We start from the raw sequence: 26,925 nt of genomic DNA, 5'->3' as shown, positions 1-26,925 counted from the left end.
ACAAGATGATAAAGAACTTAGTTTCAATTCAATTGCAATTTCCTGTGTGAATTTCAAAAGTTTCCAAAGCAGTTTTTATAAGCAGAATGCTCTTTTCCTTAACCAAAATGCTTCTTCAGACACCAAACTTAATGTAGAATTACCTATGCATTTTAGGGCTGATTATTTTTAACCATAAAATTTCTCTTTGATTAAATCCATTTATGCTTTACAATCTATGAAAATGACAGGTGAAATATAAACATGAATTATTTCTAATTTATAGTACAGTTGCTCTTACCCTTAGAATCCTTTTCTTGTATTGCCATGTAACTAAAATAGGACTTTAAATTTTATCTCTGCATCATGAGTTGTGTGATTAGGTCTTAGGAAACTTGCATTACCTGTCTAGCCTCATTTCCCCCATCAATAAACCGGGGATAATAACATATGCCTTATACCATTATTTTAGGAATTCAATGAAATAAAGTACAAAATTTGCCAAATATGAAATTCATAGTTTATGAACACATTACTGTTGTTTAGTGTTGTTTTCATATCAGTAGTATTTTGAAAAATAGCATGTCTAATAAATGGACTAGAAGAAACAAGGCTGAAAAGATAACATGTAGATACTTTATGTTCACCATACAAGTGTCCATGATGGTTAATGTGACTGGATTTAATATGTAAAATCTTTCTATGGTGTTAAGATATGGCTGCAAAGTAGATATCAATTTCTGAACATTGGTCCATTAATTTGCCCACAGCTTGCTTTTGTAGTAATATTTTGAGTTATCAGCTCTAATTTGCACAGTTTCATTTGTAATATTTTGAGATATTAACTGTGAGTTTTTTCCTCCCTCTGCTTCCTTGCATTAGTTACCTTTTCTCTATCATTTTGGTAGTAGCACCAAGCAGGCTGGGGTGAAGACAGATACTTCTTAAAGTATGTAGTAAAAACAATTTTCTTCAAATCATAGCTTTTGAAGGATTGTGATTGGACAAGGAAGTAGATTTCATTGATCAGAGGAAAAACTGCAGGATAACACTGACAGAGATGATACTTAAGACCAGGAAGAATGGATTCTGTTTCTGCAGAGGCGAGTGATGTCAGAGAATGGCACTTGGGCCACAGCCTTGCTTCTGATGACAAAGCAATTTAAACTCCTCGGGAACTTACCATTTCCCAGGAGAAGAAAATGAGGATGAAAATTATGAACTGAATGGTGACCCCAAAGAGAGTTTTAAACCAGAAACACATGAGAAAGACCATGAGATGGTTTGTATATAATTTGTGTCCCCAAAAGGTTGATATATTGGAGGCTTGGTCCTCAGTGTGGTAATGTCTAGGTGGTGGGATTTTAAGAGGTGGGTACTAGTGGAAAGTCCTTAGGTTCTCAGGGATTGCATAGTTCCCCTAGAACCTCAAGTAGTCCCCAGTGGCTCTTTGGATTCCCATCTTGCAATATGATCTCTCCTTCCTGCACATGCTCCCACCATGATGCCAACTGCCATGAGGTAATGTAGCAAGAGGGGCCCTTGCCCTTGCCAGAGCTGGTGCCATAGTATCCTATTTGTACTTTCGGCCTCCTAACCTATGGGCTAACTAAATTCTTTTCTTGATCACTAAACAGCCTCAGTTATGCTATTATAGTAACAAAAGAGAGTCTATCCGAACACTAGCTAAAGGTCTCATATTCTAAGCTAGATTCAGTTATACAGAAATAAAAATAAAAAAACTTCAATTTTCCAACCTTAGGCTTTATGATGGGGCTGAAATGTCATATCTACCAATTCACTAGGTTTGAGGTCACTTCATATTTTAGTTCTTGATTAATATTAAACTCTCCACTATCTGAAATCATGTTAAAGATTACAAAGAGAAAAAAATGCTTTCTCTCAAATAATTGAACTGCCTCAATATTGAAAATGATTGCATTTATTATTATTGATACTTTTAAAAACTACATTATCTGAAGTAGATTAGACTTCTCTATATTTTTTTTATCTTAGTTTAAAAGTGAACCTGAATACAACCATCTTGAATTGTAGCCACCATGGGTGCCTCTGAGAAACCTCTGGCCTGTTTGCTGTATAGTCACCCAGACTATGACAGATTAACAAAATCGTTAGAGAGGTATGTTGAGCTTTATGACCAGACCCTAGCACTGTCAGCTCCAGGAATATGCCTGACATCTTTGATGTTAGCTTGTGATAAATCCAGGTATACTTCTACTTGGGTGAAAGCCACTCTTTTTAAGCCCACATTGATATGGATCCACTAGTCTTGTTGTCACTCTTGACCATGGTTGTGTCAGTAAGTCCCCAGTAACTTGTACTCTGTGCAATCTGGGATCTATTTGCCCCTTTCTGTGGTCTCTTGACAGCTCTCAACTAGTGCAGTCACTTCTTAAACACTGGATTTTCTTGAAACTACAACTCAAGGTGTTATTTATCATGTATAAATATTTTGAATCTCATGATAAATTTAGAAAGTTTAGAAAATTTTTCTCTTATAAGCTATAGTTAAAATTATGAAGTGACAATGTAAGAACTCTTAACCTACAAGTTATATTAAAATATATTTATATGATAAAAATCTGTATCAGCCTTATCTCTAGCTGACTTTAGTGGTACTCTCTATAATCTGTAAGTTTAACCATTTTCATTTGTAGCTGTGTTTCTGTCATGGACCAAAGCTGATTATGTTACAGGATAAGCTATTTGAAACGTTAACCACAGTAAGCCAGGCTAAGCCATGATAAGACTATTAATGTCAGACATAATGAGATTATTTACATTCGGTTTTATATCAACTACACTTTTACTGAATCTCAGGCACATAGAAAGGTGAGGAGAAAAAGGATTTGACATGACTTATTAATGTTGCTTTGAAATCATTTAATCCTACTAGAGAATATTTAATACAGTCCCTGCAATAATTAATATTTTGTTTTTTTCCACCAAGTATTTGGCTCAATGGAGCCATGAAATAGCCATAACTTATTTTAAAAGAAAAAGTTAACATTTGATCTATTGCCATGGACATAATATATGTTTCCTGGGTGAATGAAAATGTTTGTCTATATTAGTTAACTTCTTTCAAGAACTTGCTTGTATGTTTGCTTTACATGATGTTGTAACTTTAATTTAGTCACAGTAGAATAAAGTATGTATAGACAGAAAAAGGAACAAAAATATTACACATTGTAATACTCTAAAATATGTTATTTAATAAGAAAGAAAAAAATGATTGTTACCTTCTGAATAAAAGAGAAATCTGAGTGAAATATCTGGAACATTAAACATATAACAACATTATTGTGAATAATAATATTTGTGGGCTACTATGAAGGCAGTCGTAAAAAGCATGATCTAAAAAAACTTTGAAAACAACCCAATTTAAATTACTGAAAATTCGATTGTTTCTCTTCTTCTAATTTTTTACTTTGTAGGGTAATGAATACAACATTGTTAAAATGTAAGCATAATGGGGGTCAGGGCTGTGGCTCAGCGGTAGAGCACTCGCCTAGCACATGTGAGGCCCTGGGTTCAATCCTCAGCACTATATAAAAATACACAAAATAAAGGTATTTAAAAAGATGTAAGCATAATATATTATTCACACTTGTCCTTTCTTGTAAGTATTGCTTTTGTCTATCTAGTGCCATCCATTGTAAGGTTGGGAGGTACTTTAACCAACAGATAACTTATTCAAAAAAGAAAACTCATCTGTCATTTAGCAGGCCTCTGCCAGTGGAAGCTGGTTGTTAAGCAACCAAAGGGTTTTCTTAAAATTCTGTCCCCAAAGTTTTGTTGTCATGGTCTGTGTTCCACATAGCCCGATGGCAATGTCACTCTTTCATTCCAATACATTTTCTTAGTTCAGCTGCAGTTTTTTCCAGCTGTTGAATGTTCCATTGCCATTGTCTTCTAGTTGATTGAAGCTTGTTCACCTGACAATGTAAACGCTTAAGAATTGCATAATACCTCTTATGTTGCACCTGTGAAGAGAACAGCACACATCAACAGGGCTTGAGAAGAACACAACAGCCATGAAAGATCTTTTGCCTACTCTAAGAGGAAAGCATTTGATTAGAAACCATTGTAAACAATGATAATAGTAAATGTAAATAGTAATTGTGTGATTACTATTTATTCAATACTTATTACAAGTTAGATGCTGTGCCAAGAGATTTCTGCATATAAGTAAATTCTCAGAACACCTTATGATGGGGGTATTATTATTCTCATTTTTCATGAAGGAACCAAAGATCAAAGAGTCACTGGTCCACACTTTCATAGCGAGCAAGTGCTAGTGGTGTTTGAGAATTGAACCCAAGTGAGCATTCTTGATGGAACACATTCTGTTTCTCAAGGCAGCATTAAACTAAATTTATTCTGACTCCCTTCTCAAGAACTGTGACTTAAATTAATATGTGTAATGGTTTGGATCTGGAATGTGCTCCCCTCAAAAACTAACAAACAAACAAACTTCTGTGCTGAAAAACCTGGTTCCCAATGCAACAAGGTTCAGAGGTGAGGCTTTCAGGCAATGATTGGATCCTGAGGGCTCTGATCCCATCAGTGGATTAATCCATCATTGATAGCTGATTGTACTACTGGGAGGTGGGACCTAGTTGAAGGGTTTTTGTTCTCCCTGCTGGCACCCTCTTCTCTTCTCCTGGTGGATCTCTCTGTCTCTCTCCTTCCTAACTGGCATGAGTTGAACAGGTATCCTTTGCATTGGAGTCAGAGGACCATAGACAGAGACCTCTAAAACTGTGAGCCAAAATAATTTTTTCCTCCTCAAAGTTGTTCTTGTCAGGGATTTTGGTCACAGTGATGAAAGCTGACTAATATAGTATATAGACTAACAGAGAACCTAATGTAGGAGTATACTTTTGTAACAAATGACAAGTCTCAGACAATTACTGTAGCCACGCTTCAGTCAATCACAGGCTGCCACCTGATCAGAACATGTTCAAATAAGGCCAACACTAAGCAGTGACCAATCAAACTTTTCTCTACCTCACTTTCATTTTCTGTCCAGAAATGCTACCTGCTCATATTATGAAAAGGATCTCCTGAACCTCTGATGGTTCTGAGGGCTGCCCAATTCACAAATTGTTCTTTTAATAACAAACTGTTAAATTCAATTTGCTAATTTTTTTCTTGCCATCATTTAATAGAAATGATTCCATTTCCTATATTCAGTGGTTCACTGAGATAGACCCATACATGGATCTTAAGATCTAAGAGATAATATAGTTATTTCTTTCCATTTTTGCAGGATGTGACATTTACGTATCAATTATTTAGGGTACAAAATCATTAATAAAATGTGACACTAATTTACATTTTTCAGATTTTCCCAAGGTGCACTGTTTTTCCCAAAATATACAACTTTCTTATTAACAGATGCCAAACTACATAACCGTACATTAAGTCTCCTAACCTTTCATTAACCTTTAAGTTTAAAGAACACCTATACTTTATTTCTAATCTAAAATTTCCATCTAAAGAAGTCCCCTTAAATATTATACTTAAAATATAATATTCTTAAAGCATATTAGGAACCCATACAGCTAAAAACTTAAGAATTCTAAACCCAAGAATCTAAATAAAATAATATTTCTAACATTATTCTAAAAATGTCGTATAAAGCTACTTTAATTAATTCCAACATTTATTCTCATAAAACTGGTTGATCTGATTTCTCAAAGAGTTTCTTAGTCAAGGTGCACTTGTTCTTATATCTTGGTAATCTCTCTCAGTGAAAGGCAATTCTAAATATCAGTCCACTTATCGACAATATTAACTATGCTCATCATAAGTCCCTATGTGAAGTAAAAGAGGATTTATAGAAGAGAATGTATCTTTATCTGCCTTAACTTTCCTAAGAATATAACATAACTTTTCCTTAATCAAATAAACCTATATATGGTGGGCTTTGTGCAATAAGCATAATGATTAGGCTTTCTAAGAGGCCGGAAATATGGGCTTGTGTTCTTAGTTGATATAATCAATGTGGTGCCTAAAATTCTCGTGAGCTTACAGAGAATGATTGTTATCCATTATCAGTTTTGTCCCCAATGTTCTGAGACAGAAGAACAGCCTTCTATTTTTGTTCTCGAAATGCTGAGGGGTAGTAGAACATCCTTCAAGGCATGAACTACCTCTTGTGTTCTAGCCATCTGAAATTTAATCTGGTTTGGCATTAAATATTTTCATGCCTCCTGTTGGGAACATGAGCATGAAAATGAAAAGTCCCAATTACATAAAAAAAGAAGGGTTCCGTTTCCCACCAGCATGGCTTTGCCAGCACTTATCCTCACAGTGAGAGAGGGAGCACCTTTACCACCACTTATTGTGAATTAGCATCCCCACCAATCTTTCTTTTTTATGCATTTTCCTACATTTCATTATAATGGTATCATATAATATGTTGGTTTTTGTGACTGAATTCTTTCACTTAGCATAATGTGTTAAGGTCATCTATGGAGTAGTATGCATACTACTTCATAGGATGCATTAGTACTTCATTCTTTATACTGTCAAATAATAGCCCATTATATAATCTACCACATTTTATTTATCCACTTTATCACTTGAGGGATGCTTGAGTTATTTGCACTTTTTAGCTATTATGAATCATGCTGCTATGAACATTTACATGCAAGTGTTCATGTGCATGTTTTTATCTTTCTTGGGCATATGCGTAGGAGAATTAGTAGGTGACATGATATTATGACACTATATGACCAACATATATAATGATATGAGGTATGCCCTGAAAAAGCTCATGGTGTTAGGCAATTCAAGAATTTCAGTGGTGAAATGAAATGCTTACATTCTGAGAGCTGTAACCTAATCAGTGCATTAATCCACTTGGATTAATAATTTGAATGGATTATGGGGTGGTAACTGTAGGCAGGTGGGGTGTGACTGAGGGAAGTAGAACTAGGGCATGTGACTGGGGCACGCCCTTGGGGATTATATTTTGTCTCTGGCTCCCCACTCTCTGCTTCCTTGATGCTGTGAGCTGAGCAGCAGTCCTCTGCCATGCCCTTTTTCCATGACATTCTTCCCTTTATTAGGCCCACAACCCTGGAGTCCAGTGACTATGGATTGAAACTCTCACACTTTCAAAATGTGAACCCAAAATAAACTTCTCCTCCTCTAAGTTGTACTTATTGGATATTTTAGTCACAGCCTTGAAAAGCTGACTGACACATATGATAACTATGTTTAATCATTTGAAGAAGTGCCCAAACTAGTTTCCAAAATGACTGCACCATTTTACATCCCCAAGGGTAATATGTGAAGCTTCCAATTTCTTCATATTCTTGTTATTGTTATACATATTATTGTCTTTTTGGTCATGGCTGTCCTCAGGGGTGTGAACAGATATCTCATTATGGCACTACCTTAACCAATACAGTGAAAGAAACAAAAGACTTACAAAAGCTATCTATTTCATATATATTTTAGAGGTGCTCTAGCAAGTCAGGAAGGTGTTTTTTGGTCAATTCAAAGAAGGATCAAGTTTTCAAAATCCTAATTTACAAATGTATAAAAATAACTGATTTGGCAAAAACATATAGGAGCCATGCTTCTTAGTTTCCAAGGACTTAGAACCATGTGTCCGTCATCTCTCTATCCCTCAGTTTCTCTTCCTCCTAGGACCAGATCAGGCTATCTGCTGAATCTCCTCTTTGGTTCCCTCTCTCTTTCCTACCTTTCCCATTAGCCCAGGAGTTCTTTACCTTGACTTTGCCATGGGTCCTTTTGACAATATAATGAAGACCATGGACACCTTCACACAATTTTTTGTTAAATGCATAAAATAAAACATACACAATTGCAAAGGAAAATAATTATGTTGAAATTCAGTTCTTCAGGAGGAGTAGAGAAACTAGAACAGAAACAATCTAAGCATTTAACAATACTGCTGGAAAAACAAAGTGAGAATGTGTCAACTAGCATTTCACAAAAATTGCTCAGAACTTTATATCCTTTTAAGCTTTCAGTTTTTGTTATTTCTGCAAATGTAGAAAATTTATCCCAACTTATTGATCTATGGGCAAAAAACACCCTTAAAATATTAGAAATTAATGAGTTTAATTTGAAATATGTTAATAATGAAACTATATCCAAAAGAAGTTTTAAATACATTGAATATATTCAAGAGGATATGTATCCATTTACACATACCATATCCATTCTCTCTTTCCATATATACATATAAAATGTTAATAAAAACATGTTACTGAGTATCCTCACATTCATGTTTATCAGATGTATTAATAGTAATAAAATATCTAGAGCAAACTTTTGGTTAGTAAATTTGGTCAGTTGTAAATTGGCCCACTTCTAAAATTATCCTCTAATAATTAAGCTATGAAATTAATTCACAATGGTTCAGAGTAAAGATGTGCAGAGTACCATTAGTAGAACTCTTGTTATTAACCATAGTCAGACTTAAAGAAGACATTCATAAATCTAAAGTAAAAATATATCTTCAGGAGAGTGTCATAAAAAGGGTATTACAAAAATAGGCAAGTGAAGGAACATGAGCTGGAAGTTCTGTTCTGGTACTTTCTGACAAGTATAGATTTGTATTGGGCTCAGAGGTGATTTCATGAAGGCAAAGGTCACTTTGTGAGCTTTGTTAGAGGACAGTTCATTTGTTGAGACTCTACAAGTAGCATTGTGATTTGATATGTGTCCTAAAATTAAAACTTGATCAGCATTAAACTGCTAAGGATATAGAGGTTCTCTAGAGAAAACTTCTTTATAGCAGCCAGGGTTGTAGCTCAGTGGTAGAGTATTTGCCTAGCACATGTGAGGCATTGGGTTCAACTTCCAGCACCACATAAAATAAGTAAATAGAGAGGGAAAAAAAGGTATTGTGTCCATCTGCAACTAAAAAAAAAAAATGGAAAGAGATAGCTTTTGCCCTAGGACATGGATGGTTACTTTTACTTAGTGACTGTTGCCAACCAAGCAGAGATAAAGCCAATAGAAATAGGTGTGGTATTCACAAAACACACTGAAAAAAGTGAACAAGAACATATATAATCAGAATAACACCCAATCTCATTTCCTACTAATTTTCTCTTCATTTGCTCTACTCTGGACACACTGTGCTTCTATGCCCTGAGCCCAGACACGTTTCCATTTTAAATCTTTGCACGTACCTTTCCTTTTGACTGGAAAGCTCTTCCTTAGATATTTATATACCTATCTCCTTCACATATTTCAGGGTGTTCCCCCAAAGAGACCTTCTCCATATTTTTGTTCTTAATCCTCCTATTCTTATCTAAAATGCTTTGTATATTTTGTTTATGCCTGTCTCTCCAACTACAGTGCAGTTTCCATGAGGTACGTGATTCTTATTAATTTTTTTTTTACTTCTCTATCACCAGAACCTAAGACAGTAATTGTAATAACTGCCTGATGTGAATTGGTCATTAATTTGAATAACGTACTTCTCAAAACAACCAATTTTTTAAAGAGAGGATAAGTTCAAATATCAGAAGGTTTTTATTACTTATTTCTTATTTTTGAGTCTTTTTTTTCTGTCCTTTCTCAATATCTTACTGACAGCCTTGGTAGCTTTTAAGGGTTGCATTGCATATTTTTTATGTCAATGTTTCTTTTATATTTTTTGGTTCAGAAAAAAATGAACGTGGTTTTTAGATATCAGTATTTTTTTCCTGTCAAATAAATATTTTTAGTATTTCTAGGTTATACCTAAATGAAAAAAAATTCCAAATATTTATCCTGAAATGCCTTTTTATTCCCCTGTCTATTGTCTACCTTTATACATTTTGGAAGAAGGGAACTGAAGATGAGAGTGAAGAATAAAGATAAGCTATGAATTATTGAGGGAAAAATTGGGGAACCCAAAATACAAAGCATACAAACTCAAATATTCAAATACAAAGCATTGAGCAACAATGATTTTTAGTCCAAGTTAAAAAAGAAAAAAAGAAAAGTGTTATTTGCCAAATCCAGAAGGAGATTGGAGCAGTGCAGAAATTTTTAGCAAATGATGAGTGCTACAAGCAGTGTTTTGTGATAACAGACATTTTGCAAAGCATTGGTGGTTTACTCTTGCCTAAATTTTGAACAATCTGAGATGAAAATTTGAAAAGACAAGGGGATGCACTTTCAGAGCTCCTGGAGATCATGAACAAATCTTGTATAACTTGATAGGATACAACTCGTAGCTGTACAACTGACAATTGCATTTATGTATTGATGTTGGCTGCAGAATGACTACACAGCTAGATGCCAGTCCTATGAGAAAACCCCAGAGAAGCAAGGGAGAAAAGGAGACCTAAAAGGTACCATAAGATTTGTTCAAGCAGATAGCTAGAAAATGTGGTAACAAATTATTCTGTTGTGGAGACAAGTGCATGGATTACTGCCTACATGGCATATGTTAAGGGCATCTGAGTGGCAGGCCACTCCGCTTGTACTAGGCATGTGATCAGCAGTCTGCTTACCCTGTAGGCACAGCCCTGGGTTTGAGGCCACGTGTTAAAGTCCCTGTGCTTGCACCGTGGTCTACTCCTCAATTTGTTGCTGCAAGGGCAGTTAGCAGAATAGCATTGGTGGCTGCTGTAATCAGCACTAACACCAGAATAACACAGAAGTTACAATTACCTGATGAGCATTTTAGACCAAGCATTATAAAAATACTTCAAAAAGCAATTACAAACAAAGCCTAGAAAAAGTAGAAGAAAATAGTGGCAGATGAATAGAAGATAAAAGATCAAATTAAAATTTGAAGAATTAGGGGCTGGGAATGTGGCTCAGACGGTAGCGCGCTCGCCTGGCATGCGTGCGGCCCGGGTTCGATTCTCATCACCACATACCAACAAAGATGTTGTGTCCGCCGAGAACTAAAAAATAAATAAATATTAAAAATTCTCTCTTTAAAAAAAAATTTGAAGAATTAAAGACAGAATAACCCAAATGATAAATCTACATGGATTTCAACAGTAGCTGGAGATAACAAGAGAATTTAATAAACTAGAAGAAAGAGCACTAAAATCTACTCAGTTTGAGCAATAGATGTAAAATAGAATGAAAGGGAAAAGAAGAGAGTCTCAAAGGCCCGTGAGACTATAGGAAAAGTCCTAGCTTTTCTGTCATTCACGTTCTGAAAGGAGAGGACAAAGAGAAACTGAAAAAGTATTCACATAAGTAATGGATAAAAAAATCCCAAATCTGGCCAAAGACATAAACTTTTAGAATCCAAAAGGTGAGAGAACCACCAATAGTTAAATTTAAAATCTATGTCTAAACATGTCATAGTAAAATTTATGAAAACCAGAGATAAGAAAATCTTGAAGAAACAAGAAACAAACACTAATGTGGGGAGATTGTCTGCTGATGGGAGATTTCTCATTGAAATCATGGAAGCCAGAAGGGTTCCAGTAGTACAATATTTTTTAGCTATGGAAAGAAAGGCTGTCCCACAATTCTATATCCTATATATAGCAAAGACATTCTTCAGGAAAGAAGGGGAAACCAAGACATTCCCAGATTAAAAAAATAAAGAAAGAAAAGAAAAGAATTTGTCACTGGCAGACCCACCCTAGGATAATGAATTAAGAAGTTTTCTAGCAAGAAAGGAAATGATAAAAGACAGAATCTTAGGAGATCAGGAAAGCAGAAAAAGCAGGGTGGAACAAAATTAGGGATAAAACAGGGAAAGATGGAGAAGTCACAGTGAAAGTAATGGGTTTCTTTTGAGGTGAAGAAAATTCTTAAAATTAATTTGGATGATGGTTGCATAAATCCGTAGATATACTAAGAGTCACTGAATTAAATAATTTGAATGGTGAATAGAACATGAGTTATTTCTCAGTAAATCTCTTTTCAAAACTCAGCTGATGAAATTGCAGTTTGCCTATGAAAGGGGCACAAAACAACTTTCTGGACATGCTGGGAAAGTTCTATGTCTTGATCTAGATGATGGTAACACAGATACATGTTTACATTAATCAAAATGAAAATCAACTCAAACAAATTGGAAATCCATATGTAGTAAAATAAAATTTAATCCCTATCTTCACCTGGCACAAAACTCAACTCAAAGTGGATCAAGACCTAGGTATTAAGCCAGAACTACTAGAAGAAAATGTGGGCCCAACACTCCAACATGTCATCTTAGGAATCAACTTCCTTAATAAGACTTCTAAAGCACAAGAAGTAAAATAAAAAATCAATAAATGTGTTGGTATCACATGAAAAAGTTTCTTTTTAAATTTTATTTATTTATTTATATTTATATACAATAGCGGAATGCATTACAATTTTATTACACATATAGAGCTCAATTTTTCTGGTTGTATACATAGTGTACTCACACCAATTCGTGTCTTCATACATGTACTTTGGATAATAATGAGCATCACATCCAACCATCATTAATTATCCCATGCTCCTTCCCTTCCCTTCCTAACCCTCTGCCCAATCTAGAGTTCTTATATTCTTCCCATGCTCCCTCTCCTTATCCCACTATGAATCAGCTTCCTTATATCAAAGAAAACATTCAGCGTTTGGTTTTTGGGGATTGGCTAACTTCACTTAGCATTATCTTCTGTAACTCCATCCATTTACCTTCAAATGCCTGGAACAAGACAGGGATGCCCTCTTTCACCATTTCTATTTAACATAGTTCTTGAAATACTGGCCAGAGCCATTAGACAGATGAAAGAAATTAAAGTGATACATATAGGAAAAGAAGAACTCAAATTGGTACTATTTGCTGATGATATGATTCTATATTTGGAACACCCTAAAAGTTCCACCAGAAAACTTCTAGAACTAGTAAATGAATTCAGCAAAATAGCAGAATATAAAATCAACACCAATATATCAAAGGCATTTCTGTATATCAGTGACAAATCCTCAGAAAGGGAAGTGAGGAAAACTACACCATTCTCAATAGCCTCAAACAAACAAACAAAGAAAAAAACCTTGGGAATCAACTTAATGAAAGAGGTGAAAGATCTAAATAACAAAAATTAAAGAACATTAACAAAAAAGTTTTCTTCACAGCAAAAGAAACAACCAAGAGTGTGAAGAGAGAGCCTACAGAATGGGAGAAAAATCTTTGCCACCCGCACCTCACATAAGGATCTACAAAGAACTAAAAAAGAGGGAGGAAAGAAGATGGCGGCGAAGGGACTGCATCACCCCAGGGCGCCGCGTCACTAAGTGGGAGAAAGACGATGCAAAACGGCTGAAGGATATCTTTGGGAAGTTCAAGTGAAATTGAGGTGCTCCAGAATCTAGTGGACAGATTTCCATCGTGCGAAGTTCGGCTCTGAGAGCTCCATTTCCCCGCACGGAGGGTCGCATAGCCTGACAGGCGATCGCCCGGAGGCTGGAGTCTGTGTCGCGCACCGGGGAGCGGCAGGGTGCCGGAGCGGGGGAACAGCGATACGGATCCAGGGGGGCTCCCACCAGTGGTACATCGGAGCCCTTAGCGCTGAGTTCCGGCTTTGAAACAGAGGAGAGAAGAGGCCCAGTTTGGCTCCAGACACCGGTCGGACCACAGTGGAGAACAGCAGCCGCCATTTCGGAGAGATGATGTAATCATCCCCGTGTTCTACTGATCTCAGCCCATTCAACTACGAACAGGTGATATCAGGCTGGTATTTGCCTGCGTCTAGCAGTCAGATTTCTTGCTCAGGCTCGGGGCGGGGGTTCTTGTGGAGAATACTCCTAGAGGCTCGTGCCTGGCAAGGCGTGCGCCGGGCACTGAGCAGCTGGATTCGGGTTCCCGGGGCTAACCTGGCCCAGGTCTGAGGAAACTGCGGAGACTGCCGGCGGAGGCCAGCTCCAAGTGGAGCGTGCGCTGAGCTTGGGGCGACTGGGTTCTAACTCCTGGAACAGTTTTGGCCTGGGGCTGGGGAACCCGTGGGGGTCGCTCCTTGGAGCCAGCTCCCAGCGGAGAGTGTATCAGATCGGAGAGGCGGGGTTCCGGCTACCTAAGCTGCTTTGGCCCAAGGCTAGGGAACCGGCGGTGACTGCTTCTCAATCAGGGTCCGGCGGGGTGTTGTAGGGACAGAGTGGATCTTCCTCCTGCGCCCAGAGCAGGCCAAGTGACCCGCCGGCGTGGTGCCATGACACCCCAAACGCAGCTGGGGCTGAAGAGAGCAGCCGCCCACGCCTAGAATAGGACCAGCGATTCCGCGGCGCAGTAGCCAAGTAACCTCATTTGGAGTAGGGGCTGTGCGGAGCTGCCATCCGAGCAAGCAGGGCAGGCAGACCTGCCGCCAACTGGCAAGACAGGCCAGGTAGCTTGCCAGCGGGGTGGACACGTAACACCGAGGCAGTCGCGTCACACTGGTTGGAGTGGGGGTGGAGCAGGGTCGTCGCCCGGGTCCGGAGGGGGCTCAGCGACCCGTTGGAGAGGTAGTTAGGTACCCCCATTGGGAGTGGGGGCTGTGCAGAACTGCGACCCACCGGCCTAGAGGTCTGCCAGCGCGGTAGACTCGTCACACCAATTGGAGCGGGGGCCCAGCTGAGCCGCCACCCACATCCAGATCAGGACCAAGGATCCCAGGGCGTGGTAGTTACCTTACCACAATTGGAGTGGGGGCAGAGCAAAGCCACCACCCGTGCCAGCAGCGGGGGCAGACCTGCGACCAATCAGTGGGGTAGACAGACCACCATAATTAGAGGAGGAGCACAGCCAATACCCGCCCTGCAAGGGAGACTTCCCAACTATACAAGAGCAACATAAATAAATAGGGGGTAAATTTCAAAAACACAACAGTGGCACCAAGCAGAAAAAAACGTCAGCAGTATGAAAAGACAAGGAAAGAAAGGACCACAAGCAATGCAGGTCAACTCAACTTTAGAAGAGGTAATAGCTGCAACAGATGGAATGTCAGATAAAGACATCAGGATTTATATGCTTCAGATGATCTGGAGTCTCAAGGAAGACATGAGACAGCAAAATCAGACAATGAAAGATCACATTGACAAACAAATCCAGGAAGTAAAAGATCAATTTCACAGGGAGATAGAGGTAATAAAAAACAAACAAATAGAAATTCTAGAAATGCAGGAAGCTATAAACCAACTTAAAAACTCAATTGAGAATACTACCAGCAGAGTAGATCACTTAGAAGAGAGAACATCAGACAATGAAGACAAAGTATTTCAACTGGAAAAGAACATAGACAGCTCAGCAAGTCTGCTAAGAAACCATGAGCAGAACATCCAAGAATTATGGGATAATATCAAAAGACCAAATTTAAGAGTCATTGGGATACAGGAAGGCACAGAGCTCCAAACCAAAGGAATAAAAACTCTTTTCAGTGAAATAATACGAGAAAACTTCCCAGACTTGAAGAATGAGACAGAATCCCAAATCCTAGAAGCCTACAGGACGCCGAATGTGCAAAATCTTAAGAGATCCACACCTAGACACATTATAATGAAAATGTCCAACATACAGAATAAGGAGAGAATTTTAAAAGCTGCAAGAGAAAGAAAGCAGATTACATTTAGGGGTAAACCAATCAGGATAACAGCTGATCTCTCAACACAGACTCTGAAAGCTAGAAGATCCTGGAATAACATATTTCAAACACTGAAAGAAAATGGGTTCCAACCAAGAATCGTGTATCCGGCGAAATTAAGCTTCAGATTAGAAGATGAAATTAAAACCTTCCACGATAAACAAAAGTTAAAAGAATTCGCAGCTAGAAAACCATCTCTTCAAAAAATCCTTGGCAAAACATTACAGGAAGAGGAAATGGAAAATAACATTGAAAACCAACAATGGGAGGTAGGACAGTAAAGGGGGGAAAGTAGTCAAAGAGGATAACAAATCAGGTTTAGTAACATCAATAAACAAATATGGATAGAAGAACAAACCATATCTCAATAATAACCCTAAATGTTAATGGCTTAAACTCACCAATTAAGAGACACAGGCTAGTAGAATGGATCAAAAAACAAAAATGCTGTCTACAGGAGACGCATTTGATAGGAAAAGATATACATAGACTGAAGGTGAAAGGTTGGGAAAAATCATATCACTCATATGGACCGTGGAAACAAGCAGGAGTGTCCATACTCATATCTAATAAAATAGATTTCAAGCCAAAGCTAATCAAAAGGGATATAGAAGGACACTTCATACTGCTCAAGGGAACCATACACCAACAAGACATAACAATCATAAATATATATGCCCCAAATAATGGTGCAGCTGTGTTCATCAAGCAAACTCTTCTCAAGTTCAAGAGTCTAATAGACCACCATACAATAATCATGGGAGACTTCAACACACCTCTCTTACCACTGGACAGATCTTCCAAACAAAAGTTAAATAAGGAAACTATAGAACTCAATAACACAATTAACAACCTAGACTTAATTGACATATATAGACTATACCACCCAACATCAAGTAGCTACACTTTTTTCTCAGCAGCACATGGAACCTTCTCAAAAATAGACCATATACTATGTCACAGGGCAACTCTTAGACAATACAAAGGGGTAGAGATAATACCATGCATCTTATCTGATCATAATGGAATGAAACTGAAAATCAATGATAAAAGAAGAAAGGAAAAATCAAGCATCACCTGGAGAATGAACAATAGGTTGCTGAGTGATCAATGGGTTTTAGAAGACATCAAGGAGGAAATTAAAAAATTCCTAGAGTTAAATGAAAACACAGACACAACATATCGGAATCTATGGGACACATTGAAAGCAGTTCTAAGAGGAAAATTCATTGCTTGGAGTTCATTCCTCAAAAAAAGAAAAAACCAACAAATAAATGATCTCATACTTCATCTCAAAATCCTACAAAAAGAAGAGCAAAACAACAGCAAAAGAAGTAGAAGGCAAGAAATAATTAAAATCAGAGCTGAAATTAATGAAATTGAAACAAAAGAAACAATTGAAAAAATTGACAAAACTAAAAGCTGGTTCTTTGAAAAAATAAATAAAATTGACAGACCCTTAGCCATGCTAACGAAGAGAAGAAGAGAGAGAACCCAAATTACTAGCATACGGGATGAAAAAGGCAATATCACAACAGACACTTCAGAAATACAGAAGATAATCAGAAATTACTTTGAATCCTTATACTCCAATAAAATAGAAGATAGTGAAGGCATAGATAAATTCCTTGAGTCCTATGATCTGCCCAGATTGAGCCAGGAGGATATAGACAACCTAAACAGACCAATAACAATAGAGGAAATAGAAGAAACCATCAAAAGACTACCAACTAAGAAAAGCCCAGGACCGGATGGGTTTACAGCAGAGTTTTACAAAACCTTTAAAGAGGAACTAACACCAATACTTTTCAAGCTATTTCAGGAAATAGAAAAAGAGGGAGAACTTCCAAATTCATTCTACGAGGCCAACATCACCCTGATTCCGAAACCAGACAAAGACACTTCAAAGAAGGAAAACTACAGACCAATATCTCTAATGAACCTTGACGCAAAAATCCTCAATAAAATTCTGGCGAATCGGATTCAAATACATATCAAAAAAATTATACATCATGATCAAGTAGGATTCATCCCTGGGATGCAAGGCTGGTTTAATATACGGAAATCAATAAATGTTATTCACCACATCAATAGACTTAAAAATAAGAACCATATGATCATCTCAATAGATGCAGAAAAAGCATTCGACAAAGTACAGCATCCCTTTATGTTCAAAACGCTAGAAAAATTAGGGATAACAGGATCATACCTCAACATTGTAAAAGCAATCTATGATAAGCCACAGGCCAGCATCATTCTGAATGGAGAAAAATTGAAGGCATTCCCTCTAAGATCTGGTACAAGACAGGGATGCCCTCTCTCACCACTTCTGTTCAACATAGTCCTCGAAACACTGGCTAGAGCAATTAGACAGACAAAAGAAATTAAAGGCATAAAAATAGGAAAAGAAGAACTTAAATTATCACTATTTGCAGATGATATGATTCTATACCTAGCAGACCCAAAAGGGTCTACAAAGAAGCTATTAGAGCTAATAAATGAATTCAGCAAAGTGGCAGGATATAAGATCAACACGCATAAATCAAAGGCATTCCTGTATATCAGCGACAAATCCTCTGAAACGGAAATGAGGACAACTACTCCATTCACAATATGCCCCAAAAAAATAAAATACTTGGGAATCAACCTAACAAAAGAGGTGAAAGATTTATACAATGAAAATTACAGAACCCTAAAGAAAGACATTGAAGAAGACCTTAGAAGATGGAAAAATATACCCTGCTCATGGATAGGCAGAACTAACATCATCAAAATGGCGATATTACCAAAAGTTCTCTATAAGTTCAATGGAATGCCAATCAAAATCCCAACAGCATATCTTGTAGAAATAGATAAAAGAATCATGAAATTCATATGGAATAATAAAAGACCCAGAATAGCAAAAACAATACTAAGCAGGAAGTGTGAATCAGGCGGTATAGCGATACCAGACTTCAAACTATACTACAGAGCAATAGTAACAAAAACAGCATGGTACTGGTACCAAAACAGGCAGGTGGACCAATGGTACAGAATAGAGGACACAGTAACCAATCCACAAAACTACAACTATCTTATATTTGATAAAGGGGCTAAAAGCATGCAATGGAGGAAGGATAGCATCTTCAACAAATGGTGCTGGGAAAACTGGAAATCCATTTGCACCAAAATGAATCTGAATCCCTATCTCTCGCCGTGCACAAAAGTTAACTCAAAATGGATCAAGGAGCTTGATATTAAATCAGAGACACGGCATCTGATAGAAGAAAAAGTTGGTTATGATCTACACGCTGTGGGATCGGGCTCCAAATTCCTCAATAGGACACCCATAGCGCTAGAGTTAACAAATAGAATCAACAAATGGGACTTACTCAAACTAAAAAGTTTTTTCTCAGCAAAAGAAACAATAAGAGAGATAAACAGGGAGCCTACATCCTGGGAACAAATCTTTACTCCACACACTTCAGATAGAGCCCTAATAACCAGAATATACAAAGAACTCAAAAAATTAGACAATAAGATAACAAATAACCCAATCAATAAATGGGCCAAGGACCTGAACAGACACTTCTCAGAGGAGGACATACAATCAATCAACAAGTACATGAAAAAATGCTCACCATCGCTAGCAGTCAGAGAAATGCAAATCAAAACTACCCTAAGATACCATCTCACTCCAGTAAGACTGGCAGCCATTAGGAAGTCAAACAACAATAAGTGCTGGAGAGGATGCGGGGAAAAGGGCACTCTTGTTCATTGCTGGTGGGACTGCAAATTGGTGCAGCCAATTTGGAAAGCAGTATGGAGATTTCTCGGAAAGCTGGGAATGGAACCACCATTTGACCCAGCTATTCCCCTTCTTGGTCTATTCCCTAAAGCCCTAACAAGAGCATGCTACAGGGACACTGCTACATCGATGTTCATAGCAGCTCAATTCACGATAGCAAGACTGTGGAACCAGCCTAGATGCCCTTCAATAGATGAATGGATAAAAAAAATGTGGCATTTATATACAATGGAGTACTATTCTGCATTAAAAAATGACAAAATCATAGAATTTGGAGGGAAATGGATGGCATTAGAGCAGATTATGCTAAGTGAAGCTAGTCAATCTTTAAAAAACAAATACCAAATGACTCCTTTGATATAAGGGGAGTTAACAAGGACAGGGTAGGGACGAAGAGCTTGAGAAGAATATTTACATTAAACAGGGATGAGAGGTGGGAGGGAAAGGGAGTGAGAAGGGAAATTGCATGGAAATGGAAGGCGATCCTCAGGGTTATACAAAATGTCATATAAGAGGAAAGGAGGGGTAAGACAAGATAATACAAATGGAAGAAATGATTTACAGTAGAAGGGGTAGAGAGAGAAAAGGGGAGGGGAGGGGAGGGGAGGGGAGGGGGGATAGTAGAGAATAGGACAGACAGCAGAATACATCAGACACTAGAAAGGCAATATGTCAATCAATGGAAGGGTAACTGATGTGATACAGCAATTTGTATACGGGGTAAAAGCGGGAGTTCATAATCCACTTGAATCAAACCGTGTAATATGATGTATTAAGAACTATGTAATGTTATGAACGACCAATAAAAAAAAAAAAAAACTAAAAAATCTTAACACCAAAACCAAAACCAAAAACATCCAAATAACACAATCAGTAAGTGGGCAAAGGAACTAAAAAGATACTTCTTAAAAGAAGAAATATGAATAGTTAAAAAATATATGAAAAAATGTTCAATGTCTGTAAATCAAATAGAAAATAAATGTCAAAATACACTTTGAAATTCAAAAACAAACAAACAAACAAACAAGCAAATACTACACTGAGATTTCACATCACTCCAACCAGAATGATAATTATGTACCAAGAGTCCTCAAAAAACTAGGAATGAAAGCACTATTTGATCTAGTTAGTTCACTATTCAATTTTTAATGAAAGGTGTTAAAATTGGCCTACTAAAGTGACTAAGTTACATCAATGTTTATAGCAGCACATTTCACTATACTTAAGCTATGGAAACAACCTCGATGCCCATTAGCATATGAATAGATAAAGAAATTGTGGTATATATACACAATGGAATGTTAATCAGCCATAAAGAAGAATTACTTTATGACATTTGCCAGTAAATTAATGGATCTGGAGACTATCATGCTAAATGAAATAAGCCAATCCCCAAAAACCTAAGGTTGAATGTTCTCTCTGATATGTGGAAGCTAACCCACAATAATAGGATGGGGAAGAAAGAAGTTCATTGCATTAGACAAAGGGGAATGAAGTGAAGGGAGAAAGAGATGGGAATAGAAAAGACACTGGAATGAATCTGATGCAACTTTCCTATTTACATATATGGACATACCATAGTGAATCTCATCTTCCTATACATGCACAAGACCGGGATCCTAATTAGAATAAGATATATTCCATGCTTGGCTAAATATATCAAAGTGGATTCTACTATCGTGTGTAACTAAAAAGAACACATAAAAATAAAAAATCAAACATTTACAATTTATGGACTTATGACAATTGTGCCTTGATAAAACATGTCAGCCTAAGAAAAGTACTACATAATCTCAAATTCCTTTCCAAAGTGCTTTTAACAATGTATACAGACACAAATAGTGTTTAAAACTTCAGGTGTTCTACACCTTACCAGCTTCAAAAAAAATTTAAGAGTTGAGTCTTGTCTTCTCTATTGTTATGGTGTACTTCCATGGTATCTCTTTATAGAGAACATGAAAAGGTGAGGATTTTATCTTTAATACTTCAGATGCTTTTATATTGTGTCAGATTAGTCATAATAGGCATCTTCTTTTTCATATTAATGCTGTCATAGTGGAAAGCATTTTTACTATTAAAAGTGTGTTCTTTACCATATTTGTTTCCATTCATGTAAATAATAATTCACTGTAAAAGTCTGTAGGTGATGAGAATTTTGTCTCATTTTTGGTTTTACATATTGCGACTCTTGAGAATTACAAATATGTAATCAGAGAGATTTAGAATGAGGACGATTCCCATTGTCTTTCACTTTATTTTGAGGAGTATCTGGTGTCTAGGAATTGTCATCTTGTATGACGATAGCCTCTGCTGTCTTGCCATTAAGCAGATATCAAGCTGTGGGTGCAATGAGACCTGAAAGAATTCTAGGCCATATTTAAATAGTAGTAATTCCTTTGCTTGAACATATTTGAACATCTTTGAATGAGGAGTCTATCTATTAATAATATGCATTTATTTACTGAATTATAAAATTTTTTGTTCTCTAGCTGTTTTGATAATTGAGAGTAAACTATGGAAACATGAATGTAGCATACGCTTATAAAACATTGAAATAAAACATTGAAATCTCAATAATTAACACTTACCTCTATTTCTTTTGTTAATTTTTCATGTCTCCTTTTTTCTTCCTCAAGAAAACAAGTTTTTTCAATGATAGATTCTTTTACAGTTATAATTTCATTCTTTAGCTTTGAAATGTCTTCCTGTATAGTTATTAAATTTAAAATATACAAGTCAGAAAGGCATGGTTCATATAAACCTGCAACACTCAGTGTGGCCATATTTTAAGAAAAGTAGATAAATTAAATTTTAATTTTGATACATAGGATTAGATTATGACTTCTATAGGTATACTGGATAAATAACTATTATTCAAACAAAGCTACCTTACTTTGAAAACTCAGAAGTAAAAACAAATTAAGACAAAGGAAAGTGATATTTATCGTGGCATTTGCCTGACAACAATGCAAAGGATACTTAATTCAATAGCAAAAAAATGGTATTTTAAGTTTGTACTTATTATTGACTTCAAAGAATAGTAAGAGAAATACAAAGATGTTTAAAGTGCAATTCTTAATTCAGACTCTTTCCATAACAGCATACTAAATTGGTTGGAATTGGTCTGGATGCATTGGCATAGAAGCTAGAGCCTCAGCCTTTCTCTGAATTTATACTTTCTGCAACACATGGATTAATTGTTCACTGTGATTTTGTTTAACTATATATTTTTAGAAATCCACAATGTATTTGTAAATACTTCCTTTATGCGTTTGCACATTTGAGGTAGTTGTTATCTAAATTTATGTACTTATCCAGGTTCTTAAAAATTGTTAAAATAGTTTCTGAATGTAATAAAATAGCATTTTGTTAACTTAATGATGAATGTACTATTTAATACATACTAGAATGAAAGAAAAAGTTTTGATAAGTAACAATTCAAACCTGTACTTGTGTCATTTGGTTCCCTCCTGGATTTTGGAGATCTTGTATAAGTTCCTCTTTCATTGTCTTTAGTTTTTTTACTAGATCTCGTTTTTCACAGAGTTCAATCATAAATGACCATTGGCTTTCTATCTCCCCCAAACTGTCTTTATGTGCTTTTATTTTTGCATAGTAAGTCTTATATTTTATCATGCGTTCCTCAAAATCTTCTTGGGCCATTTCGATATCAAACTTAAGCTTCACATTCTCTGTATATAAGGACTTGATTTGAGATTCCAGGCTTCCACACTGAAGTCTGGAATTCTCTATGGCAGCATCCTTCTGATAAATTTGCCTCTCTGTTTCTTTAGTTTCTGCAGAGATGGCTGATATTTGCTTTTCAAGCTCATGAAGTTCATTCTGTAATATATTTCAACATTATCATTATTAATTCATGGTACTCAGCATGAGAGGAAAATTGTTTTGATCCATAATGCATATAGGAAAATCACTTAACATAAATATATACATTAATCAGATACAGTAAAGAACTGATGCATAATAGAAGGAAATATGCAATAATGTAACAATTACTTTCTCAGAAAGATCCCAGAGTTATATATTTCTTGCTTTTTATTGATCATCTAATTCTAAATGTTAAATTTCATCATTTTGTTTTAATATTTTATGTATAAAAATATTAAAACCATTTAATAATATATTTTAATAATATATTTATGGGTATCAAGGAAGACAATATAATAAAATAATAAAACACTGACTCAAGAATTAAAAGACCTGCTGGGATCGTGGTCAGTGGTAGAGCACTTGCCTTCCATGTGGGAGGCACTGGGTTCAATTCTCAGCACTGCATATAAATAAATGAATAAAATAAAGGTCCATCAACACTAAAAATAAATAAATAAAAGACCTAGACCTAGGTTCCAGCAATCCTTACTGCTGTTCACTACTTTGTGTGATCATGCATAACAAATTTAATTACCCATCCCACCTCACTTTCTTCATTTGTAAAATGAGTATTAAGATATCTACAATATCTACTTTACCTCTCTAGGGCATTGGGCATGGCTAACTGGTGCCTCCTTAAAAGGAGCTTTCCTAGCACCACTCTTCCTCATTCTCCTTAGCTATCTCTGAGCATTCCTTCTTAATCTCAGTGATTTCTTCAAACACAGGTCTTCCTCAGAGTTCAGTAATTCATCATTCCTTCTTTTCCCTCTCTACATACATAACCCTTGGGTTACCTTGCCCATACTTATAATTTTCAGCTATGCATCTACTGATGATACGGAGAATAAAAGTGACTTTTTAATTCCATAGCCAGATGCCCTTGGCCATGGCAAACTCATGTCCCCAAAAGACTAATTTTTCCTCTCTTCCTAGCCTATTTCCCCTTGTATCAATTAACTATTGCTACAACCACAAAACCTCAGTGACACAACAATAAATACGTGTTCATTACTGACATGACTGGGAAAAGAAGGGGTTGGCTAGGTGATTCATACGACTGGGAGAACTGGGGATTGGCTAGCTTGGCTAGGTGTTTCTAATCATGTCTCAAACACTTGTGTGTGTGCGCGCGCGCGCGCGTGTGTGTGTGTGTGTGTGTGTGTGTGTGTGTGTACCTGAGGATCAAATCCAGGGCCTTGCATTCTAAGCAAGTGCTCACTGGAGTCACATCCCTGCCCTGGGGTGGCTTATTTTCAAAATTGCTTTTAGGCAGAAATTTTAAGTCCCCTTACTCAGGAAACATATTCATTTAGTTTCTTCTCTTGGCATTTTTGAAAAAGGAAAATATGAAATTAACCACAGAGTTTTGTATTCAGTTTCCCAAGTAAAACTAAGAAATGAGAAGGAATGGTATGGGTGAGTGCCCTCATCAGTTGCCATTGTTATTCCCTCTGTATGATAATGAAACTGAGGTTCTGAGATGTTGAATAACAAAGATAATTCATCATTTCACCAGTAAGTGTCAAACACTGGTTTTGAATTTTGAACTCTAGTCAGGCAGTCTGTTATTTTTTTTTGTTTCTCTCCTATATTACTATAGAGATACTATGTACTATGTCTTTTAAACATACAGAAACATCTGAAATTTAAGTATTTATGTATTTACCAAAGAAAAAAATGTCTGTGGTTTGGCTGGTTGTAAGACAATTTAGTTTGGCTTTGAACTGAGCTGGCAAGGGTGTCTTGCTTCTACTTTATGTGTCTCCTGTCCTCCAGTGGGTCAGCCCAGGCATGTCCTTCTCATGATGATAGCAGATACAGAAAAGCCAAAGTTCAACTATTTAAGAGCTTTTGCTGGAATCATATCTGCTAATGCTCCAGCCAGTCACATGACCAAACTCAAGAGTCAAGGAGTGGAAGTATGTCTACCCATGATGTAAGAACATTATAATGATATGGGAAAGGGTGTCAATATAGAAAGGGATGAAAAATTGGGAACAAAAATGCAAATTAACATAACTCTATATTCCCCAAAGTACTTAACAGTATGGCTTTAAAAAAAAAAAAACACTATACATCAAATTCTATAAATCCTCCCACCAAAATAATTGCTGGCTATCTCCATTCCTTTTTTCTATCTAGATGGTCATTCTCTTTAAATAAAGTTTTCATGTTTGGAGGAAGGTATTGTATTAAAAAGACAAAGGCCTTCAATCCTTTTTCTGACAGAGACCAAAAAGATAAGTACATTGAAAAGTACAATATGCTAGTGAAACTCAATTTTTGTCTTCAGTGCTAATATTTCAAATGCCCACTTGACATTTCTGTTTGGGTGTCTAATAGACACCTCAGTTAGATATATTCAGAAAATATTTAAGTTACACACTGTGTTTGCCTTTCATTGCTGTGACCAAAATTCCCAACAGGAACGATGGAGAGGAGGAAAAGTTTATATTGGCTCATAGTCTCAGAGGTCCAGTCCATTCCTCTGGGCCCAACTGAGGCAGCACAACATAGTTGAAGGGAGTGGTGGAAGACATGGAGGCAAGGAAGTAGACAGAGAAAAGTAGGAAGAAAGTCACAGGGAAGATGAACCCTTCCAGAGCACTTCCCCAGTGACCTACCTCCTTCAGCCAAACCCCAGCTGCCTACAGTTACCATCCAGTCCATTCACACTAGGATGGACTGATTAGAAGATTAAAGCTCTCACAATCCAATCATTGCACCTCAGAACATTCCTGCACTAACACAGGAGCTTTTAGGGGACACCTTATGTACAAACCACACCACACACCAAACATGTTCCTCCTTACTTCTTCTGATTCCAACAAACTACACCATTTTCCACCTGGATAATCCAAAGCCATAAAGTTATTCTTAATTTTTCCATTTCCCTTATCCCACATCCTACTTCCCACCAAAATGTGAGAATTGGTTCTCTAACATAAATCCCCACATTTACTTCTGACCAATCTTTGTGGTGTGGCCTAATTTCTAATCATCTTCCTATTTTCATTCTTGTCCTTCTCTTAGGCTCCATTTATCAGGAAGAAGGATCTTTGAAAGACATTTATCATGTCATGCTACTTCCCTGCTCAAGATTCTCCAGTGGTGTCCCATTGCATTAATAATAAAATTCAAACTCACCAAAGTGGCTTATACAGCTTTATATGCTCTAGTACCTATCGACTTTGCTATCTTTCTCATCTACAATTCTCCCTTCTTCTAGCCTCCTTTCTGTTTATTAAATAGGCCTAATTACTTCCCAAGAGCATTTGTAATTGTTTATTTTTCCATCTACCTTATATTCTCAACCCTGGGCTGGAGATACAGCTCAGTGGTAGAGCACTTGCCTGGCAATCATGAGACCCTGAGTTCAATCACCATCATGACATAAAAAAAAAATTCTCTAACACTGCTGGGTCTTGTCACAATTCAGCTTTATTACTATTCCTCCAAATAGGCTTCTCAGATTCAAAATATAATTTAACCCCCTTTCCTTTCCTTTACTCTCTATACATTGCCCTCCTTTATATTTTTTTGGAACCCATCAGTGTCTAAAATTATCCATTATTTTATTATTTTTAAAGAAAACTTCTTTAATTTTTGCCTCCCCTAACTGTAAAGTAACTCTATGGCTGCAGGAATCTTTTCTGTCCTTATCACCATGTTCCCAATGCTTACCATAGTCCTAGCACAAAG

At 36.7% G+C, this 26,925-nt stretch overlaps 1 protein-coding gene across 1 annotated transcript in view; it reads right to left on the bottom strand.

The window, feature by feature from the left end:
- Positions 1–3,836: 3,836 nt before the first annotated feature.
- LOC144250151 (coiled-coil domain-containing protein 122-like) overlaps positions 3,837–26,925 on the bottom strand; it is a 31,558-nt gene continuing 8,469 nt past the window's right edge. The window contains exons 3-5 of the mRNA XM_077792653.1: positions 22,774–23,172; positions 21,918–22,034; positions 3,837–3,986 (exon numbers count right to left, since the gene is read on the bottom strand). Coding sequence (XP_077648779.1) covers positions 3,837–3,986; positions 21,918–22,034; positions 22,774–23,172 — 666 coding nt within the window. The remainder of the gene's footprint in view (positions 3,987–21,917; positions 22,035–22,773; positions 23,173–26,925) is intronic.

Source organism: Urocitellus parryii, chromosome 2 (assembly GCF_045843805.1).
Source record: "Urocitellus parryii isolate mUroPar1 chromosome 2, mUroPar1.hap1, whole genome shotgun sequence".
In the NCBI taxonomy this organism is placed as follows: domain Eukaryota; kingdom Metazoa; phylum Chordata; class Mammalia; order Rodentia; family Sciuridae; genus Urocitellus; species Urocitellus parryii.
Note: the sequence above shows the minus strand (reverse complement) of the source record. Positions and strands in the feature narration are given on the sequence as shown.